General features: G+C 47.7%; 3 protein-coding genes across 4 annotated transcripts in view; all 3 read right to left on the bottom strand.

Annotated features, from left to right (window-relative positions):
• GLI1 (GLI family zinc finger 1) overlaps nt 1-1,530 on the bottom strand; it is a 10,359-nt gene extending 8,829 nt beyond the window's left edge. Inside the window, exons 1-2 of one of the 2 annotated variants that reach the window (XM_025044727.1) lie at nt 1,427-1,530; nt 1,063-1,192 (exon numbers count right to left, since the gene is read on the bottom strand). The gene's annotated coding sequence lies outside the window, so the exon portion shown is untranslated. Of the gene's footprint in view, nt 1-1,062; nt 1,291-1,426 lie in introns of those variants that run through there. The other variant, XM_025044728.1, reaches the window with a different exon arrangement.
• A 2,188-nt stretch (nt 1,531-3,718) lies between these two features.
• On the bottom strand, nt 3,719-5,586 carry INHBE (inhibin subunit beta E). The gene is made up of 2 exons (XM_006908945.1): nt 5,083-5,586; nt 3,719-4,824 (listed from the first exon to the last, which is right to left on the bottom strand). The coding sequence occupies exons 1-2, from the start codon at nt 5,378-5,380 to the stop codon at nt 4,067-4,069; spliced, it is 1,056 nt and encodes a 351-aa protein (XP_006909007.1). The 5' UTR covers nt 5,381-5,586; the 3' UTR covers nt 3,719-4,066.
• Nucleotides 5,587-9,913: 4,327 nt separating this feature from the next.
• Nucleotides 9,914-18,163, bottom strand: INHBC (inhibin subunit beta C). Its single transcript, XM_006908944.1, has 2 exons — nt 17,663-18,163; nt 9,914-10,656 (listed from the first exon to the last, which is right to left on the bottom strand). The coding sequence occupies exons 1-2, from the start codon at nt 17,973-17,975 to the stop codon at nt 9,914-9,916; spliced, it is 1,056 nt and encodes a 351-aa protein (XP_006909006.1). The 5' UTR covers nt 17,976-18,163.
• Nucleotides 18,164-19,902: the final 1,739 nt, after the last annotated feature.

The raw sequence follows: 19,902 nt of genomic DNA, 5'->3' as shown, positions 1-19,902 counted from the left end.
ACACATTCTTCCCTCCTCCCCTCAGTGTATCCAGAAAGCTGGCAGTGGCGCCCGGGGTGGCGGGTGCACTGTTGGAGAGTGGGGGACCCAGTGGCGGGGGAGAAAAGAAAGGATCCAGAAACTATAGGAAAAGTGACTGAGTAAATAAAATAAGGTGTGTGTGGGAAGGGATTGGTCAGGACACCTTAGGTTCCTTGACATCCCAGCTGGCTTCCCAAGAGTTAACCCCTCCAGACCCCCGGGAACCCCCTTAGTGACGTCAAGGACCGGATCCTTGCCGTCTGGCAGGGGATGCCGGAGAGTTAATGGGGGGGTCTGGACCCCGCCCCCCTAGGAAAAACTACTCTAACTCCGGACCTTACAACTACCCCAGGAAATCGCCCCACTTTCTCCCCCTACTAGACCGTAAAGACCTATTCTATGAAGACCCCAGTTTTCCAGTCCCCTAAAACCTTTAGTTCCCAGTCTCTATGGGATCCCCTTTCCCTAATCCCGCACCCAAAACTAGCTGCCCAGGACGGATTGTTTCGGGGTCACGGGGCCTGAAAGAGGCTTCAGAGCGGGGAGCAAGGGCAGGCAGGGTGGTCTGAGCCAAAGGAGGGGCCTCCGTCCCCAGCTTCTGTTTGAGAGGTGGCCAACGGGGATGCATAGGCCAGCGGTCCCGCCCAGTCCCAGTAGGGGTCTCACTGCCGCTGGCCCCAACTGCCCTGGTGGTCCTGAGGTCAGAGGGTCAAGACAAGGACTCTTCGGCTCCTCAGCACCCAGCCTACAGCCCTAGGGACTCAGGAGTCCAAATTCCTTGGGGAGTATTTCTAGGGCCTAAACTAGACACTGGCCCCTTATCCCCCTTCCTTGTCTAAAATACACTCTTTTCCCCCAAAACACATGCACCAGCAAGCACATCTGTCACAAGACAGGTCAGGGGTTCAGGCCCAGCTAATCCCCCCCCAGTAGTTTTGTCACTTCATACACACCCATCCCCACCCCACCTAGGGCTCTCTCCTTAGCTGTCCCCTCCTTTCAGAAATACTGACGTCTTGCTGCCGGCGCTCAGAGACACACCTGGAGTTCCCTCTCTACCATGCAGACTTCCAGCTAGCTGTCCCTCCAGCCTCTTCATGCCAACCTCATGAAAGTGAGATGTTTCTAATGTATGGGCGAGGTGGAGACAGACAAAGAGATCCACGGTTGCCTGAAGCAGAGACACACAGACTGTCAGAAGAAAAGAGATACAGAGAAAGAGAGATACAAGTGAAAAAAAATCTCCAAACTTTCTAATATCTCACCCCAGGCTCTCCTACCCCCATTTTGCTTCTGTGACCCAGTTCTCCCTCTTGGATAGGCAGAGTCCCTCACAAGCAGAGCATCCCCTCAGGCCCCCTCCCCCACCGCTCCCAGGTGGTCCCCCGCCTGCCCCCCTTCTCACCTCCGTCTGGGCGCAGGGCTCGGGATGCGCGGTCCAGGGCTGTAGTCTGGGATGGGGGGTGTGTGGTGGGGAGGGGCGGCGGACAGGGCCACGGTAGCGCAGCCTCGGTGCCACCCCCTTTTTTCCTGGCCCCCAGCCCTCCCGCCGGCCCAGCCCGTCGGGCCGCAAGCCGGGACCACCCGTGAGAAGCGCAAACTTTTTTTTTCTCTTCTGCAAAAACTTTTTCTCGCTCAAGCCGCTGGCGCGCCGCCTCTCTTCCCGCTCGCTCCTCACCTCCCTCCTATTTCCCTCCCTCTTGCTGTTCTGGAGGATGAAGCGGGCTGGCTGGAAGCGAGAGAGGGGGTGCCGGGCTTATTGCACCCCCAGGACCCCCAGGATCCTCCCCCTCCCTTGAGGGACCCTAGGCTGCCTAACTCCCCCCCACCCCACCCGGGGCTGAACACGCTGTTGGTGGTGGGCAGTAAGTCCCGGCATGGATTCTTGGATGGGCTGTCCACGAAGAGGCTCTGAACCAGAGCCAGAAAAACAGATTGAGGAATACATGGGGCGGAGGAGTGGAGAAAACGTTCATCCCAGAAAGATAATGTTGGAGGTAGGGTCGTCGACTTTGGTTGGTTCTGAGCATTCCTCCACCTTGTAGTTTATCTGCCGGCCTCACCCTTCGGATGATATATGAAGGGGCTGGGACGGAGTTGGGGTTTGGTGAAAAGCAGGATTGGGTTGGGGGGTCCTGGGCGGAAGGTAAGGGGTCTACGGAACATAAAAGAGGAACAGCGGCTGAGGCTTTGGGTGCAGGGCGCGTGTTCACAGGGTTACTAAGGAACTCTGGCACGGAAACGGGGTTCCCGAGGAACCCTATTTCTCCTTCCTCTCGAAGTTCTGGAGATTGCGGCCACCTCCGCACCTCTGCGCTGCCCGCTCTCTTTCAGCTCCTCAAGGCTGTCTGCTCCCTCTGCTGGCCTTTTCGGCACATGACACTCTCTCGAAGTCCAGAGGTAGAGGAGGCTGGTCCCCGCACCAAAGCTCAGTTAGGAGCCCAGGGAGAGGGTTGTATGAGCCCAAAGAAACGGAGGGGCACACTGGCAGAGGATGCTAGTGCAGAGTGGTAGCGTCTGATAGTGGAGTGCCCTGTCGCTTTGAATTTGTGTTGCCATGGTGACCGGATGCAAGGGAAGGGGCAGCTATTTTAGTCTCTCTGACCTTTCTTTATGAGAAAGGGGAGAGAGCATGGTGGGGGAAAGAAGCCCCTTCCTTTTCTGTCACCCATCAGACAAACCTCCCACACCTTAGCTCTGCTTCCAAGAACCATCTCCTTGGACCTGGAGGGTCAGTAGGTTAACTGTTCAGTCTGGGGGTCAAGAGGAAAAGGTGAAACTAGGAAGAGGTCTGAGGCCAGACAAATATAGATAGTAGCTGTGAGGGACAGATAAGGAGCCCTATTTGAGCCTCCTCCCCCACATGACTTTGACCCAGACGCCAGTTGTACCCAGACCGTCAGGCAAGACCAATGGTCACCGGAGAAGGGATGGTACACATGCTTCTATCTTTGCAATGTGCCTGCTCTTCCAGGGAAGTTCTTTCAGAGCACACTGCTTTCCTCTCCCCACTCAGGTCTCTAGATCAGCCATTCTCAAACATTTCGGTTTCAAAACTCCTTCGTACTCTTAAAATGATTGAACTTTTGTTTATATGGTTTATATCAATTTACTATATTAGAAACTGAAACTGAAAAGGTTTGTAACCCAAGAATACACAAATACACATCCCGTTAAAAATGGTGTCAGAAAGATGATGTAATCACATATCACGCAGCCTCTGGAAGACACCACTGTACACTTTTGAGATAATGAAAATAGAAAGGCAAATCAGACCTTAGTATTTTTATGAAAATAGTTTTGACCTTATGGATACCCCTGAAACGGTCTAGGGACCCCCCCCCAGGGGTCCCCAGCTCACACCCTGAATACCATTGCTCTGGACCATCATCTCAGCTCTTTTTTATGACTCGTACATTGATTTTTTTCCATTTTTATTAGGAAAGTATAGACGTTTGTCTCCCCAGTGGGTCCTGCCCCCCACTAGGAAAAAACAAGAAACTTCTCAGGCTCAGTACCCCTCTCTCCTGACTCCCATTTCAGCTCTGCTAAACACTTTCCAACAGCCCCTTGCCCATCTCCCTCTTGACCCTCCCTTAAAGCACTTCAATAGTCATACTCTTGGCCAGCCTGTTTCCCCTGCCCCAAGCTTGCTGGGCCCTCAGTCTGCTTCTTCTTTCCCTCACTTGAGGACTTTCTCTTCTTGGGAGAGACTGAGTCATTTTTCTCTGCCTCCTCCTTCCCTCCCTCCCTCCCTTGCTTCTGCCATGTTCTCACAAACCTTAGAGTAGGAAATCATGCTTTCTGGCTAGATTTCTTCAGAGGACACACATTCCCCATCTCCCCACATATCAGCCAGCCTGGAATAGGCTACAGTCTGGACAAAAACGTCCCCATTTGGGTCCCATAGGGGTCAACCCAGTCATACTGCCTGGTGGCCCATGGAGGGGTATGCAGATTAAGAATCTGATGCCTCCAGCCACAGATGCTGTTTGCCTGGGAACCCCCAACTTGATCTCTTTACTCCAGAACCCAGTTCCTCTTGCTAGCTACAGCCACAGGCCTCTACCACCATATCTGGTACATCTGTCTTGACCACATTGCCATTGCGGTCCAGGTAGAGGAGAGAGAGAGGCCTTCGGGCAGTAGGGACACAGCAGGAGGTACCCAAGGGCCAAGGGTTGTTGGCCTTGAGGAGGCTGAAGACAGCAGAATGGAAGGAGGCAGCGATGCCTGGGCTGCCAGCCAGGTGTGGGGGGCATTGCCCACTGCAGTAATTCAGCTGGTAACCCTCAGGCTGCAGGATCCAGTCCTGCCATCCCAGTTCCTGGAAGTCTACATAATGGTCTCGCCTACAACATAAGGGGGTCTCAGGCTCACAGGTGAGGGTCCTCCTCTTGGTCCGGCCTGCTCCAGGCTCATTGGGCTGGATCTTAAGCTCCAGGAAGGGCCGCTGGTCTCCCACTGTGTCCAGCAGCCGCTGAGGTTGTTGGGCATTTGTGCCGTTGCTTTCTAGGCGTCTGCAGTCCAGTTGGAGTTTCAGGACATGAGACTCCTCACCCTTCAAGCCACTGGAGGGCAGAGTCAGGGCATGCCAGCCAGGGCCTGTCATCTGGTGCTCAGCCAGGAGGGTGCGGGACCCTCGACGCTTCCTCCTAGGGCTCCATCGGAAGATCCTCAAGTAAAGAGTGCCAGGAAGGGTGGGGAGCACATGCAGCCATAGGCGCGCATGGTACAGGTGGAGGGATGGAAGAGTGGACAGGTGGAAGGTGAGCGTGGAGCTGCAGGTTGAAGTGGAAGAGTCTGCCAGAAAGATGGAGAAAGGACTGAGAGACTGAGCAGAGATGGAGCTCTCCTCTGAGACTTCTGCAAGCCCTGCCCACTATTCTCCCTAGCACTCACCTTTAGAAGAAAAAAGGACTGCCTTTCGTCCTCCACAGCCAGTCCCTGCCCTATCTCCTCCTCCTCCTCCCACACCCAGAGGAGGGCTGCCTTTTCTGTCAGTCTCCCTTTCTGCCACCCTTTCCCTGTTTGCTTTCTGCCTGTCTCTCCTTCACCCACCTGTGGTGGTAGCAAAGCTGATGACCTCCTCCCCTTTCGCTGGAGCCACACTTTCCTGCTGTAGTCTCCGAAGAGCTCTGGTCAGCGCTGCCTGGGGTGGAGGATTAGTTATTCTGGGACGACTGGTCAGGTGCAGACCCTCCAGGATTTGCTGCTTGGCTAACTCCAGGACCAGAGCTCGTTCTGCTTGGGGTGCTAGTGTGGGGGCCCCACAGGAAGGACACAGAGACCTCACCCCCTGTGCCCACACCAGTGCCCACAGCAGCACCAACTGGAGCTGGACATCAGGGAGCCCCATGCTCTTGATAAATGGCTCCGGGTCTGGACGGGAGCCTCGCAAGGCAGTTGCTCCTTCTGTTGAGTCTGATTTCTTGAAGGCCAATGAGGGCACAGCAACAGCAGACACCAGTGCCACGCCTACCCTTAGTGAAGGGTAGAGCCACCTATCTTCTCTTGCCTGGGACTCAGGAAGTCAGAAAGTGGATGATCCGATGGGTAGCTGTGTTTAGCACAGTCTGCCAGTTTGACCCTCACGGCTCATGTCTGGTTACTGACAGGCCTCTTTAGAGCCAGCGGCCTGGGGCTCCCTCACCTCGTGGTCAGCCAGCAGACCTACCCTCTGAGCCCCAGATTGGCTAGCTGTGCTGCCCATCAAGCCCCTGCAGGGGGTGGAGGTCCCCCCCCCACCCCCGGAGCTCGGGTTTCACCATCTGGCCCTGGTCACTGAGCTTAAGGTAGGGTATGGGGGTGGGGGGGCAGTGTGGACACGCATGATGCAAGAAAGGATGATTTCACATGCTCTGTCCCCAAGGTCTGGGACTCGGGGGAGGGAACTTCATATAGCAAGGTGGGGAAGGGCTATTTCTCCCCATCCCTCCAGCCTTTCTAGCCTGTCCTGCAGCCACTGCAGCAGCAGTTTCCATGAGGGTAGCTGTGAGTTTCAGCGGTTATTTCTCTGGGATCTCTGGGCAAGAAGGAGAACTCTGGTCTCTTTATTTCTAGCAATGGAGCTGGGACAGGGTTGAGAGGTTGGAAGGCGGGGGTGGGAGAAATGGAGTCCTCTTGCCCAGGCCAAGGTGGCAGTGCCACGAGACACAGAAGTCACTCCCTGACCCTGCCTGTGCTGGCCGCCCAGAGTCCAGTTGGACTGAAGCACAATGTGGAGGAGGGCAGGAGCATGGGGTTTAGCATATTACTGTGATGTCTGGGGAAACCCAGAGAGGTGGGAGTGAAGGTGATGCAATCTTACAGCAGAACAGAGTCCATCAAGGCTGGCAGAGGGCATGAGACTTGGTAGGGCTTATACACAGTTGCTGGTTCTCTTTCAGGGGACTATGAGAGTTGCCTAAATGTGAGGCTCCTAGAAGTGGAACCAGGCCTATGTTAATGGAGATGGGAAGTGGGTGGTTTAAGGACTTTTTAGAGCAAAGCAAAGTACAGCAACCTCAGTTCCAATCCCAGCCCTCCCTACTACATTTTCTCACTGACTTTAAATGGGAAGGCCAAGGCCCCTCCACCTTGAACTCATGAGGGAAGGTTTCATGCTAGCCTTTCTCCTTATGCCCCAGTTTCTCTAAGAAGCTGAGAGGATGTGAGTCTGATTTGGAAATGTTCCCCCACTTCATTTTATTCATCTCCCCACTATTTAGTCCGTGGGGACTGTCAAGAGAGACTATAAGATCTGGCATCAGAGAGAGAGGTGATGCTTTGGGAGCTGGGCCTCAGTACCACCAGTGTCCACCATGTGGCAGTGCTGCGCTACTGGACAGCAGCTGCCTTAGAGCTGACCAGTTTCTCAGGGAAGGGGCTACTCTGCAGAGTGGAGAGATGGAGCACTTCCCAACCTCTCACTCTGGGGACCCTGCCTCTCCAACAGGAGACAGATAAGCTGATCACTCTGCTCTCTCACCTTGCCACTGCCAGAGAGCAGAGGTAGTCGTCCGGACCCACATCACTGCTAACTTTGGTTTGGGACCTCATCACACTAACAGGTGGCAATGGAGCTTGGTGATGGGTGTGAGGCTCTTCCTAGAAATTCAGGGCACCTTGTGGTGGGGAGCAGGGAGAAGGGCCAATAGGACTTTTAGAACTTCCTGTCCACCCTGCATTTCTCCCTAGGTCCTGAAACATATCCAAGCCCCTCTGCCCAGTGCCCTCCCCAGCTCCTAGCTATCTCTCAGTTTGTCTAGCTGGTGAGTGAAAGCCCTCTAGCCCCTAGGGTCTGGACCACAGAAATGCAAAATACAGGTCATGGTGGTATTTCAGAGGGCTTACCTGTTGGTGCCAGGAGACAGAGTCAAGGTAAGCAGCAAGAAGTGGCTGTAGGAGTCCCTGACCCCACCCCTCCCTCACCCTCTCTGTCATGTGCCCCCAATTTCCAGCTCTTCCTACCCTCTTGCTGCTGTGCCTGGCCCGGCCCTACCTCCCCACTGACACTTACGTCAGAACCCAGCTATAAATATGCTCTTAGCATCTTAGTCACTTTTCCCAAGAAGTGCTCCCAGGTTATAAATACCACAGCCATCTGCCTCACAGGCCCGCCCTACCACCAACCTGGTTGGGGGCTGGGGGTTAGTGACAGGTTTGGGGGCGGGTAAGGAAGTAGAAGAAGCCTGAATGATTATCTTACCCAAATAAGAAAAGCCTGACAGAGTTTAGAGTTATGGACCAGGGAGTTCTCTGGAAGAAAAGGTTTGGAAAAAGATAGACCCACTCTTACCCCTTGTTACGAAAGGTGGAGCCAAACGAGACAGGGAATAATACTAATCCTGTGTTTATTTTAAAGTTTGCCAATTAGTTCATCATATATTTTTTGCGCTAATTTCAATGTTTTAAAAATACTGAATTAAAATATTATTTATCATTATTGATGAATTTTCTGATATCTCCTTAAAATTTTTGCCCCTAGGGTGAGTGCTTCACTTCACTTCACCTTAGTCTTGACCCTGGGGACTAAAGCTGTAATGGGAGGAAGGGAAGTTAGGTCTGGGAGCAGGGTGGAGTGGAGGGAGAGGCACTAGAAGACTTCCTTAGATTCTTTCCTTATATGAAGATCTCCTCAAGCCAAAGGTGGGATAACTTCCATAAGTTTGCTCAAGAAGCCCAGCAGCAGCTCAGATTTGTAATCCTCCAGGAGGTCCCTTTCAGACTTTCTCCTCTAGGGTTCCTATTCCAGAGCCCTCAGACCCTGGTAGGAAGGGGTTATAAGATGAGCAAACACAGACATCACGTAACCCAAAGGACACATGGGTTTTGCGAAAACTCGGCCTTGGGCTGCAGACAATATCGACCCATGGTTCAGGGCTGTTCAACCAAAGAGTGGAGATGGTGGAGGTAGAGGGCAAAGGTCTAGAGAGGACCCAGTCTCAGAGCAAATGCCTCCCTCTTCTCACTCCAGGACTTCCTTTTCTTTTCCCTGTCTCGCTCAAGTGGCCCTTGGCCAGTTTCAGCTTCCAGGCAGGACTCCTAGATGGAGACCTGGAGATCAGTGAAAGGAAGCCAGACAGCTCTCCATTCCTTTGCTTCTCGCCAGTGTTTGCCCACAGGTTGTCAGCCTACTCACTAATTGAGCACTGATCTGTCTTATCTCTTCGAGTGAGCGCAGAGGGAGGAGAGGAGTCTTATCTCTTGGAGTGAGTGCAGGGGGAGAAGAGGAACAGGTAAAACCCTGGTGTTACTGGCCTTGAGACCAGCAAAGATGGTTCTGGGAGCGTGGAGGGGACCTAGCAAAGAAGAGGAAGCAGCCTGGGGAGGAAGAGACATGAAGTGTGGGATGGGTGGGATAGACACAATAACTCAGCCCCAAGGAGTCTGTGTGAGGAGAGAGCTGAAGCGGTCAGAGCAGGAAGGCTGTGTGTCATCTGGGGTGTCAGTTGGGGTCCTGGCAGGAGACAAAAGACCCACTCAGCTGTCTGTGTTTGCGTTGCTCAGAAGACTTAATAAAGAACTTCTTTGCAGAGGTATGGGCAGGGTTAAAGGAACCAACGAGAGATGTTGAAGCACCCAGAGAATAGCAAGAGTGGAGAGCCATTACAAGCCGCTATCTCGGAAGCGGTGATATCAGAAGCTAGGGAGAGCTGGAGCCATGGAAGGGGGTAGCCAGACAGGAACTGTAGGGACATGGCCATGGCCACAGTCCACTGTGGCACCTAGGTGGAGGCAACAGGAATAATACCAGGACTTCTTGCCTGTGTCTCCCCTTAGTCAAACTCAGAGGAAAAAGGGGCCAAAGAAATTCAAGTGAGTCAGCCCTTGAGGGCATAGAACAGGACAGAAAGACAAAAAATGGATGTGGGTGTGCCAAGAGAGCCTCAGAAGCCCACCTGGTCAAATAAGAAAGAAAGAGGCTCAACACACAGAGATGAATAAGCCTCATTTTGAAGAGTAGTGATCTAATCTTTGGTGAAACTAAGGCGGGGCCTCTTTGGAAATCCAGAAAATCAAAAGAAGGGTCTATGTCAACTTAAACAGGGAGGGGGCCATTGAGTGGAAAGGGCTGGGAGGCATAGTGGATTAAGGGTGGACACTGCCTGGAAACCAGATGGCACTGCTCATGGTTGGAGGTAGATCAGAGTCTCTGGGAGGGCAGTTAAGCATGTGGGGCTTACTGGATGCACTATGCTCTAAGAAAGAGGCTGGTGGTTTTGAAGATGGTACAGTGAATCTCCTTAGATGAGGATCTCCTCAAGTCAAAGTTGGGATAATTTTCATAGGTTGCTAAGAAGAGGGAGCCCACCTTTTGGATAGAGGCAGTAATGGGGTCAGTCTCTCCTCCTAAGGATGGGCACCTCTGTGGGAGCATGTTTGCCTACTCTACCTTGGGCTGCCCATACTAACTGCACCCACAGGCTTCTACCACCATGTCAGGTATGTCAGTCTTGACAATGTTGCTGTCCCTGTCATAGTAGAGCAGAGACAGGGGGTGCCGGGCTGTGGGCACGCAGCATGAGCCACCTTCAGTGGTGCCCATAGCTGTGTTGGCCTTGAGAAGATTGAACACTGAAGTGTGAAAGGAGGCAGCAATGCCAGGCATGCCTGCCACATGCAGTGGGCACTGCCCTGTGCAGAAGTTCATTGCATAGCCCTCAGGCTGGATGATCCAGTCGTCCCAGCCAATCTCACGGAAGTCCACAAAAAACTCTTGTCGACAGCACATCCTGGACTCACCCTGGCAGTCAATGCCATGCCGGCGGACCCGTTGCTTGCCCCCAACTCTCACTCGGGCTGCCACGAAAGGCCTATGAGCAGCCCCACCCAGGATGTCTGAGCTCTGGGCTATCTGACTTTCAGATACCAGCTCCAGGATCAGGTGTCCCTGGCTGCAGGCAGCCTGAGCTTCAGGCCCCAGGAAGAGTTGGTGCCAGCCGCTAGCATCCACCTCCAGCAGGTGCTGAGTGGCCAAGGTGAGGTTGGCATCATGTGGGCCTAGCACTAAGACCCTCACCTTCAAAGTCCAGATGGTATTGGGAGGGAGTTGCACAAAGAACATGAGTCTGGCTTGCTGGACTTCCATGCCACCAACAGTTCTATCAGAGAAGTGGAAATCAAGACGAGTCTGGTTGATGTTGGAGAGGCCTGTGGACAGAAGAAGCCCCAGTCATTGTGGCCTCCTGAGTGTCAATTCTATGAGCCATCTCTCTATTCTGAGCATGTTGGAATACTCTTTGTTCATTTTTGACCAAATCGTTAGTATTGTTGACTACCCTTTCCTTCAGGAAAATCTTTTCTCCCTTGGCTTCCATTACACAACTCTCTTATGACTCTTCCTTGATTTTCTTTGCTATCTTTTCTTTATCTGACCATCACTTGAATGTGAGAGTTCTCCAAGGCTTGTCTTTGACCCTCATTCCCTTTTACATTCATGGTCAGCCAATATAATTTTTATGCTGGTGATTCTCAAATTTGAATGTCCAGTCCACACTACTTTGCACCTCTGTATTGGACATATAGATTTGGGAATCATCGAATGCTTTAGGTCACATGAATGTCCTGCCAGCACATTAAAATCTATATGTCCCAAGCAGAAATCATTCTTTTTTTCTCCCATATACCTCTCTTTCTGTTCTTAGAATTGGTGGCACGACTACCCTTCTTATCATCTGTAGAAACCATATGTTCCCCTCCCTTACTCTCCACATCCAATTCCTCACCACAATGGTTCTAAGGTCTATGCATTTCTTCCTATCGCTATTATTATTGCCCAATTTTGCCTTTTTATCCCTCACCTGTCCTATTGAAACACTTTAATTGTTTTTCTATTCCCTTCATTCCACTGAAATTACTCTTGTCAGGATTATCAGTACCTTCCACATTGCCAAGTCCAATGGTTTTATCTCTTTATATTCATCTTACTTGACCTTAAAACAGTGTTTGACAAACTTAACCACATTCTTCTTGAAATTATTTTCTTCTGCTGGCTTTCATGACTCTGGCCACTCCATCTTAGTCTTTTTTTTTGCTGACAGCTCCTCTTCCTCCTCCCGACATTTAATCGTTGGAGGTTCTGAGCTCCCTTCTCCTTTCTCTTCTCTACCTATACTCTCTCTCAGATTGATCCCATCAATTCTATTTATATGCTGATGACTCCAAAATATATATCCCTCTGACATTTCTCTGAGCCTCAGGCTTGTATATCCAGCTACTGAACTGATATTCCACTTGGACATCCAATGATATATCGAACTTTTCATGTTCAAAGAAGAGCTCTAGATTTATCCCCCAACCCAAACCTATTCCCAACCAATCTTTCCCTTCCCTATAAATGCATTGGTTAAGCCAAAACCTTGATCTCCTATTTTGAAATTATCTTCAAGATCTGTCAATTCTACTTCCAATTTGTAATATAATTTCACTTATCCCACCTCCTCTACTCTACATTAGTTCAACCCACAATCTTTTTCTTGAACTATGGCAATAGGTTCCCAGATAGTTCACTGTTGCCCTCCAACCCATTCTCCACACATCATCTAGAATGGTCTTTTTATCACATAAACCTATTGCCATAGTTCAAGAAAAAGCTTAACCACCTCAGCTTAACCACCTCAGCTTTGAATTCTTTAGTCTTCCCATTGTTATTTGAATAAAATCTAAACCCCTTAACATAAAAAAAAAAAACTTATATGATTAGGTATTGTGCTATTTAGTGACTTCACCCTATACTTCTTTAGTATGTTCAACCTATACTTGAACTCACCAAACATAGACCTACCTCATGGTCTTCGCATCTGTTGTTTCCCCTGCCTGGAATATCTTTCCAAGATCTTTAAATGAGTGGCTCTTTTTTGGCATTCACCTCAAATGTCTCCTCCTCAGAGAAGCTTCCCTGACCAACCTAAGCAGACTTCAACTCTACCTCCATCTCTCTGATACATCATCCAGCGTAACTGTATTTACAGCCACTCTCACTCTCTGTAATCATCTTAGTTTTTTCATTCATTTGTTTACTATGTGCCTCTCTTTCACTCCTCTGCTCCCTGCCCACCCCCCGCCCTAGCTAGAATGTAAACTCCATGAAGATAGAGATTGTGCCTGTATGGTTCATCATTGTACCCCTAGTACTTAGTACATAGTAGACACTCAATAAACATTTGTTGAATGGATGGTTTTTCATTTCTTTAATTCTTATATTACACTGACACCAGAGTTATTTCCCAAAACTTGGCTAGATCATAAAATTCATCATCTCAAAAAACTTATTGGTGAATAAAGTTCAACCTCCTTTAGGAAATAGTTGAATGCCTATTATGATTTGACCTTAGCTATCCTTCTTCTTCTTCTTCTTCTTTTTTTTTTTTTTGTCCCCCCTCCAGGGAATGCTATTTATTGAGTAAATGCTGCTTTATTTATTTATTTATTTATGATGTGAAAATTAGTCTCAACATGGCTTGTTCTTTATATCCTTAGTTATAGGACCTTTGCTCAGCTAGTCTCCAGGTTGATTATTCTATATTTTAGTTGCAATTTTAATGCAGTCATGGGAGGAGGCATGTGCAGCGTTTACCTACTCTGCCATTTTGCCCTGGTCAGTCTACTCTTAGTGCTTTATTGTAGGAATTCCACTAACATTCTCATGGACACAAAAAGGCAGAAGATAAAGTTCAACTAGGCTTTGTGTGATCAGGAAATTCAGGAATAAGGCTGCTCTTGACAGCTCTCAGAGCCAAAAGGATCTCACTCAACTCAGACTATCTATGTAAGTCTACTCCATTTTTTTCTCTCTGTGAATCTACTTCTTCTGCCTCCTCTTTAGCTTCCTCAGGTCCCAAAATGGTGGCCCCAGCTCCTGAGTCTACAGACCTTTTACTCACCTCCTCCAAGCTAAGTGAGCTGATAGTTCAGTGTCCCAATTCTAAAATCCTAGAAGAGTCTAATTGGCCCAATTAAGCTTTTCTTGCTAGGTCACTAAGCACCCTATTGTTAGGATGTCTTATGTCATCCTGGTTATAGCAGGCAGATACATGACCCACAGGGGCTGTGGTAGACTATTACATTGTTGGCCCCCAATGAACAACAGCTCCCAATATTCATGGCTTTGTGCAGTTTCTTCCGATATTAAGTCTGGGTTCGGCCATGTGTCTTGATCTGGCCAATGAGACATAGGCAAGCATAGTGCAAGCAGAAGCTCAATTAAGTACTTACACACTAAGGCTTCATCCTCTTGAAAGCCAACTACCATGCTTCAAAGAAACTTGGGCTAGACTACCAAATGATGAGAAGCCATGTGGAGAGAGATTTTGGAGGATCGAAGACCATCTTAGATGTTCTAGTCCCATCTGAGCTCCTGGTTGAATGCAGTTACATTAGTGACCTCAGCTAGACCACATGAAACGGAACTGTCCAGATAAGCCCAATCAAATTACAGAATCATGAGAAATATTGAATTTTTCACTTTAAGCCTCTATATTTGGGCTGATTTGTTATATTAACAGTTAATTGAAACAGAAACTAGTATCAGAAGTAGGTTGCTCCGTAACAAAGATCTAAAATGTAGCATTGTTTTTGGGACTGGGTGGTGAGCAGAGGTTGGAAAGATGGCAAGGAGATAGTTAGTGAAGGTAGGAAGAGCAGTGAAGAAATTGCTATTGGAAGTTGGAGAAAGGGGAACCTGTGTTATGTATTGGCTATCAGCTGCGATAACTTGAAAGCTAGAAATGATATCTAACAAAGTTGTGAATTTAGCTAAAGATATTTCCAGGCAGAATACTGAAAGTGTCAAATGGCTTATTTTAGCTGCCTATGATAAGGCATTTCAGGAGTGAGATGAATTCAAAAAGGAACTGTTCAATTTTCAAGCAGAATTTAGATTAAATATTTCCAACAGGACTTGTTAGATTGAACAATAAAATATTTTTTAATTCCTTGCCTCTCTGTATGGCAAAAGGTTCTTCGAGTAAGAAATGGTCTCAGGGCAAAGATCAAACCCAGAATACTGCCAGTAAAATATAGCCTCAGTGTGAATATCAAAACAAATAAAGGATCAGCCATAAGACCATTTGCTAAGATCTAACATCTTTGTTAAGATCTAAAATTTAAGATGTTCTTTCTATAGATCCTCTCAACTAGACAAAAGGGAATCTAAGAATCTTAAGAGTCGTGTCCCACAACACTCAAACTTGTAACCTAAAGAGGGGTCTGTCTTGAAAGAGTGGAGTGCCTTTTGTCTGTAAACTACAATTTATTATTTAGAAGGGAAGTTTAAAGAGAATTTTAATAGCAAAAGCAATACTAGTTTGGACTAAATGGAACAGAGACAATTCAAAATGAATTGGGCCCCCAACTTCTTTGGGCAGGAAGAAGGCTGAGAAAACCACTCAGCCACAAATGTAGGTTATTTCCTATGTTTCCTAAAAGGAAAGACATCTCAGAAGATAGAGCCAAGGGCTGAGAGAGTGGTTCTAGAAGCCCAGGAGTGCAGTGGTGGGCTCTTCTTGAGAGAGAAAAATCCTACCAGGGAGTATAGCCAGGCCCTAACCAAAGAGATTCTGGATTTGGGGTAAACAGGAGTGTCTATCACAATTATCCCATCTATGTCTGAGTATTGTACATTAGGTAAGCGGAAGGCAGATAACTTGTATTTTTAGGTCACAGGCAGTGGTGTGTTGGTAAATGTTTAACAACTGGATTCCAGAGGAAAATAAAAAACCTTGATTTGTAGTGTTTGCCAATTTCTGTAGTATAAATCCTCCCACCATGGCCTATTTAAAACTATCAATGTGATATCACTGGATGCAGAGTTGGGAAATGTTCACAATCAACACTCATGAGCCAGTATGAGCCACTTCCAGGAACCGCTGAAGGCCGTTCTCCTAGTTTCCCCAGAGTGTCAAGCTCTCCCTCTTCAAACCACCAGCAAGAACAATTTTCAGATCTTTCTTTCATACTATGCAATAAATGATAACATAAATTGGAATGAAACATCAAGCTAATATATTTAAATGTAAAAAATGGAATCCAGGTATCAGTCATTCTCACCTCCAAACTTCATAACAGATCAGGCCCCTCTGGCCTGAATGCTGTATTCATTCATTGATTAGCAAATATGTGGAAAGTATACAGACTTTGAAGTCAGAGAAAACTGTGTTTGAATTCTGCCTGTTGCAAGCTGTATGAACTTGGCCACATAAGTTTTCATTTAGTCTCAGTTTCTGCATTCATAAGATGAGACTACTAAAGTCTACTTTATAGAGTGGTTTGAGGATTAAATGAGATTAGGCAGGTACACCAAATACTTGGCAACCATCATTATTGTCACATGTGCCAGAAACTGGGTTAAGTGTCAGGGATACAAAGGTAAAAAAAAAAAAAGAAGAAGCAGGATTTCGATATTCAAGTGACTCATGGTTCATGGCCATCTGTCCACCTTAAGCTCATTGACTCCAAACTACTTTTCAATCCCAAATGCGGTCTACTCCTTCAGACTTTTTCCTATGTTTCCCCCTTCTATTTTAGGATGTTATTTACCATTCTCTACCCAATGAAGTCAAACTTACTCAAAATGCCAGCCCATTTGTAATCTTTTTCTGAAAGACTTCTTTGTCTCATCAGGTCTCAATGAGTTACTCCTGGCGCAGCAAGCTCTTGTGCCCTCACCTAGCATTTATTTCATTATGCCTTATATTCTAATTAATTTCTTTCCAACAGCAGCAACTAAACCCCTCATAGGCAGTAGCTGAATCTTCTATTTCCTGTTCTCTCCTACCTTTGCTTTCTAAGTATATTACCTGTATTAGCTTATTTAATTATCTTACCTATCCTCTTATATCCCCATTTTACACATGAGAAAACTATTAACAACCCAATGCACACAGTAATAAATGTCTGAGCAAGGATTTGAGCCCAGGCTAGCTAGCTCCAGAGTTTGTGTACTTAATCATGAGCAGAAACCTTTTGAACTAGGATAGGGTCTCATTCATCACTGGGGACTCTAGACTGTGGTCAAACTGACTTACAGTGTGATTTGGTTGTTTAATGCAACCAATGTCCACTGGACATCTACCATGTTTATGAAGCAGAGTGGTGTAGTGGCCAAAGCCATGGATTCTAGAGCTAGGTTGTCTGGCTCCATCATTTACTGGTCATGTGACCTTTAGCAAGTTACTAAACCTCTTTGTCCCTCAGTTTCATTACCTCTGAAATGGGAATAAATGACAGTTCCTGACCTCAAGGAGTTGATATCCTATAGGAAGTCAGGCTTCACAGAAAACCTAGAAACAGGCAATTCCACATAGAGAGTTCAGGTTCAAGGTGAGGGTGTAGGGGCCATCAAGGAGGGAGCACCTCACCCTCAGGTCAGCGCAGGTTTTCAAGGATGAGAGTGCTGGGTCTTGAAGGGAGAGGGGAGTAGGTGCTGACCAGAAGAAGGAGGCCAGGAATAGGAAGGGTCTTCCAGACCTAAGAAAGAGCTTGCAGGAAGCTCAGAGACCAGATAGATCATTTTCTGTTCTGTTTCTAGAGTCCTTTCTCCGAATTCTTGATCTTTCTCTCCAGATGCCCAATAAATTCTTCAACTCCTCTCCCTTCTGTGGAAATAATTATTCTCTTCTGCCCTCTATCTATCTTTCTGTGTCCCATTTTAAACCTGTTCTGATGTGGGCGCCCAAAGTATCAAGGCAAGAGAGCAGGGATAGGGTGGAGAGGTATTATAGCCCTGGTGTTTTTCCTTTTCCTTTTTTACCCAGATGAGGCATCTGGGGGAGGGAGTGATGAAGAGGCTGGATCTTGGGCCAGAGAAAAGACAGATTCCGCAGCTTCCAGCCCCTGTGTCCAAGTCCAGGAAGTGGATAAGCTCACACTATGGCCTGGGGAGGTTTGTGGGGTGTGCAGGGGGATGAGCTAAAAGAGATGGGGGCAGTCAGTCTCAAAAGAAGTGAAATTTATCCACTTCCCGGTTGCCCATTGATCAAGTCTAGACTGTAAGAGAGAGCCTGGGATGTGGGAGCCCTGGACTAGGAGATTGCAGGCTGTGAGAGGCAAAAATTTGGATGGTTTAGGGGAGAAAGGCAGAGGTGAGGTTGGGAGGAGGACGCTTTTCATTTCCTTGAGAGGTCAGGTTTTGGGGAAGATCTACAGACCAGGGACTCACCTGTCTCAGCAAAGCTGATGATCTCATATTCCTGGCCTCTGTCAGCTTCCGGAAGCGCCCCCTGTGGGGGCCCACGGAGGTGCTGCAGTGCTGTCCTCAGAGCAGCTCTGGACATGGGCTGACTCAGTGTTGGGCGCTGGCTGAGGTGCAGCTTGTCCAAGATGCTTCTCTTGGCCAGGTTGAGAAGTAGCTTCCGCTGGCTCTCCAGGTCCAAGGTGGGCTCCCCACATACCAGACACTGATTGTGTGCTCTAGGAGTGACCACTGTGGCCAGAGACAGGAATAGAAAGGCCTGAAGCAATGAGGAGATCATTGCTGGGGGAGGCCCTCCTTGAGCGACACAAACCGAGACAGAGCCACAAATTGGGGGCTCAGGGTCTCAAAAGCTGTGGTCTCGGCTTCCTCCTGGCTACCAGGGGCCCAGGAAGGAGAGTGTGTTCAGCTGGCATGACTCCTTGTTGCAAGGGACAGAGCAGCCAAACATCTGATTTGAGAGATGAAGCCAGTTACAGGTAGAACTTGGCAGAAGTCGCCAATGCATAGTCAGTGAGAGTGCAGAGTGGGGGATGTAAGGGGAGATTGATTTGTTTGGGGAAAGAATTGTCCCTGGGCCAATGTTGAGAGACAGTGGGTTACCCATGTGAGCTGCCAGGTCTGGGACAAAGGTTAGAGATGAAATTCCTCTTCAGATCAGCAGACTTGCTGAGAAGCCTGGTGGGGAAAGGGAGAGATCAGAGGTTTGAAGATAGAATGTTAAAGGGTGACACTCAAACAAGAGGGGGGTCATTGGCAGGCATTTTAGGTCACTGTCATGCAGGTAACTGAGAATTGCATTTTCCTTTGCCTAGTACTTCTCAAAGCCCACCCCACCGCCTCCTTCCTTCAGGCTCATAATGCAGATTCCTTTGTTAGCCCTTGTTGGCTCAGAAACATCCAGTCTGAAAGGTTTAGGGAGAAGAGGGGAAGTGTTCTAGCCAGATCTTTTGTGTCCTCAGAGGGAAGTCTGAAGGTGGGGAAGGGACTTGAGAGCTAGATTTACTCTGGAGTTTCTTCTGTTTAGGAAAAGAAATTTTGAGATTTCTCAGAATTCCCGGCTCTCTTCCCAAAAGGTCCTGAGTAGTAGCTCTCCAGGGAAAGGCTTTTGTTTCCACAAGGCAGATTTACCTGGCAGATGTGGCAGGTAGAGTTAGGAGCATAGGTTCTCAAACCAGATGACCTTGGTTAAAATTCTTTCTTTAATTAGCTATGTGACTCTTGACCTCTCTTGCTTTAATTTCTTCGTCGGAGAAGTGGGAAAAATTGTTATCCACAATTTCAAAATCCCCCAAGTAATCCATATATATATATTTTGATAACTCATATGGTGGCTTAACCTGACTTGAACAGAGTTAGGTTATTCACAGTCTTTTAAAAAACCATATGGAGACTATTTATACATTTTTTATTCCAGAAATACTGTTTGATTATGTGATGCTACCTCTGGGGATGTTATATAATATAAACTGTCTATACCATTTTACCTCTCTGAAACATGTGTGGCCCTATAGATTTTGAATATGGGATTATAGATCTATAATGATTATCTCAAAGTGTTGAGATTTAAATAATTGTGCAGAGTACTTACAGTGGCTGGCCCATAGTAAGTGCATAATAAAAGTTTATTATTCCTGATACATAGGTTTATTTGTGGGCCAGAGTCCCCTCACATCTAGATGTGCTGAAGAAATTCTGCCAATATCTGCCTTTCTGGACTTTCCTTTCCTAGACCTGTGCCCCTAATCACCATCTGTAGTGTAGTCACTTAGCAAGTCATCTCTGCTGCTTACCATTATATTCCTAGCATAGCACACAGTGCCTGATCTATAATATAGGTGCTTAAAATATATTTATTGAATGAATAAATGTAACAATCCAGGCTGCTTCTCGGAAGTTACATTCAAGTTACCTTGATTGGATTATTGTGTGTCACAGTTTTTTAGCTTTCTTCTACCGGGGTTGATCCTTTTTTCTTTTTTTCTTTCCTTTTTTTTTTAAGGGCTGTGATAGAGGTAGATTTTATTTTTAGTCTCTAGTATAAACTTGTTTATTTTAAAATAACAGTTTTGTTGAGATATAATTTGTATAACATAAAATTCACCACTTAGTGTATACAATTCAGTGTTTTTTGGCATTCAGAGCTGTGCAACTATCACCACTACCTAATTTAAGAACATTTTCATTACCCCCCTCAAAGAAATCCT

This window comes from Pteropus alecto, unplaced genomic scaffold, assembly GCF_000325575.1.
Source record: "Pteropus alecto unplaced genomic scaffold, ASM32557v1 scaffold433, whole genome shotgun sequence".
NCBI lineage: Eukaryota > Metazoa > Chordata > Mammalia > Chiroptera > Pteropodidae > Pteropus > Pteropus alecto.
This window is presented reverse-complemented; position numbering and strand designations above follow the sequence as displayed.

Bases quoted from the DNA above. Each gene is read 5' to 3' on its own strand.
- INHBE (XM_006908945.1), bottom strand. From the start codon at position 5,380: ATGGGGCTCCCTGATGTCCAGCTCCAGTTGGTGCTGCTGTGGGCACTG. The intron at 4,825-5,082 runs GTGGGTGAAGGA...TCTTTCTGGCAG, and splicing joins CAGCTTTGCTACCACCACAG to ACTCTTCCACTTCAACCTGC.
- INHBC (XM_006908944.1), bottom strand. From the start codon at position 17,975: ATGATCTCCTCATTGCTTCAGGCCTTTCTATTCCTGTCTCTGGCCACA. The intron at 10,657-17,662 runs GTGAGTCCCTGG...TTCTGTCCACAG, and splicing joins CATCAGCTTTGCTGAGACAG to GCCTCTCCAACATCAACCAG.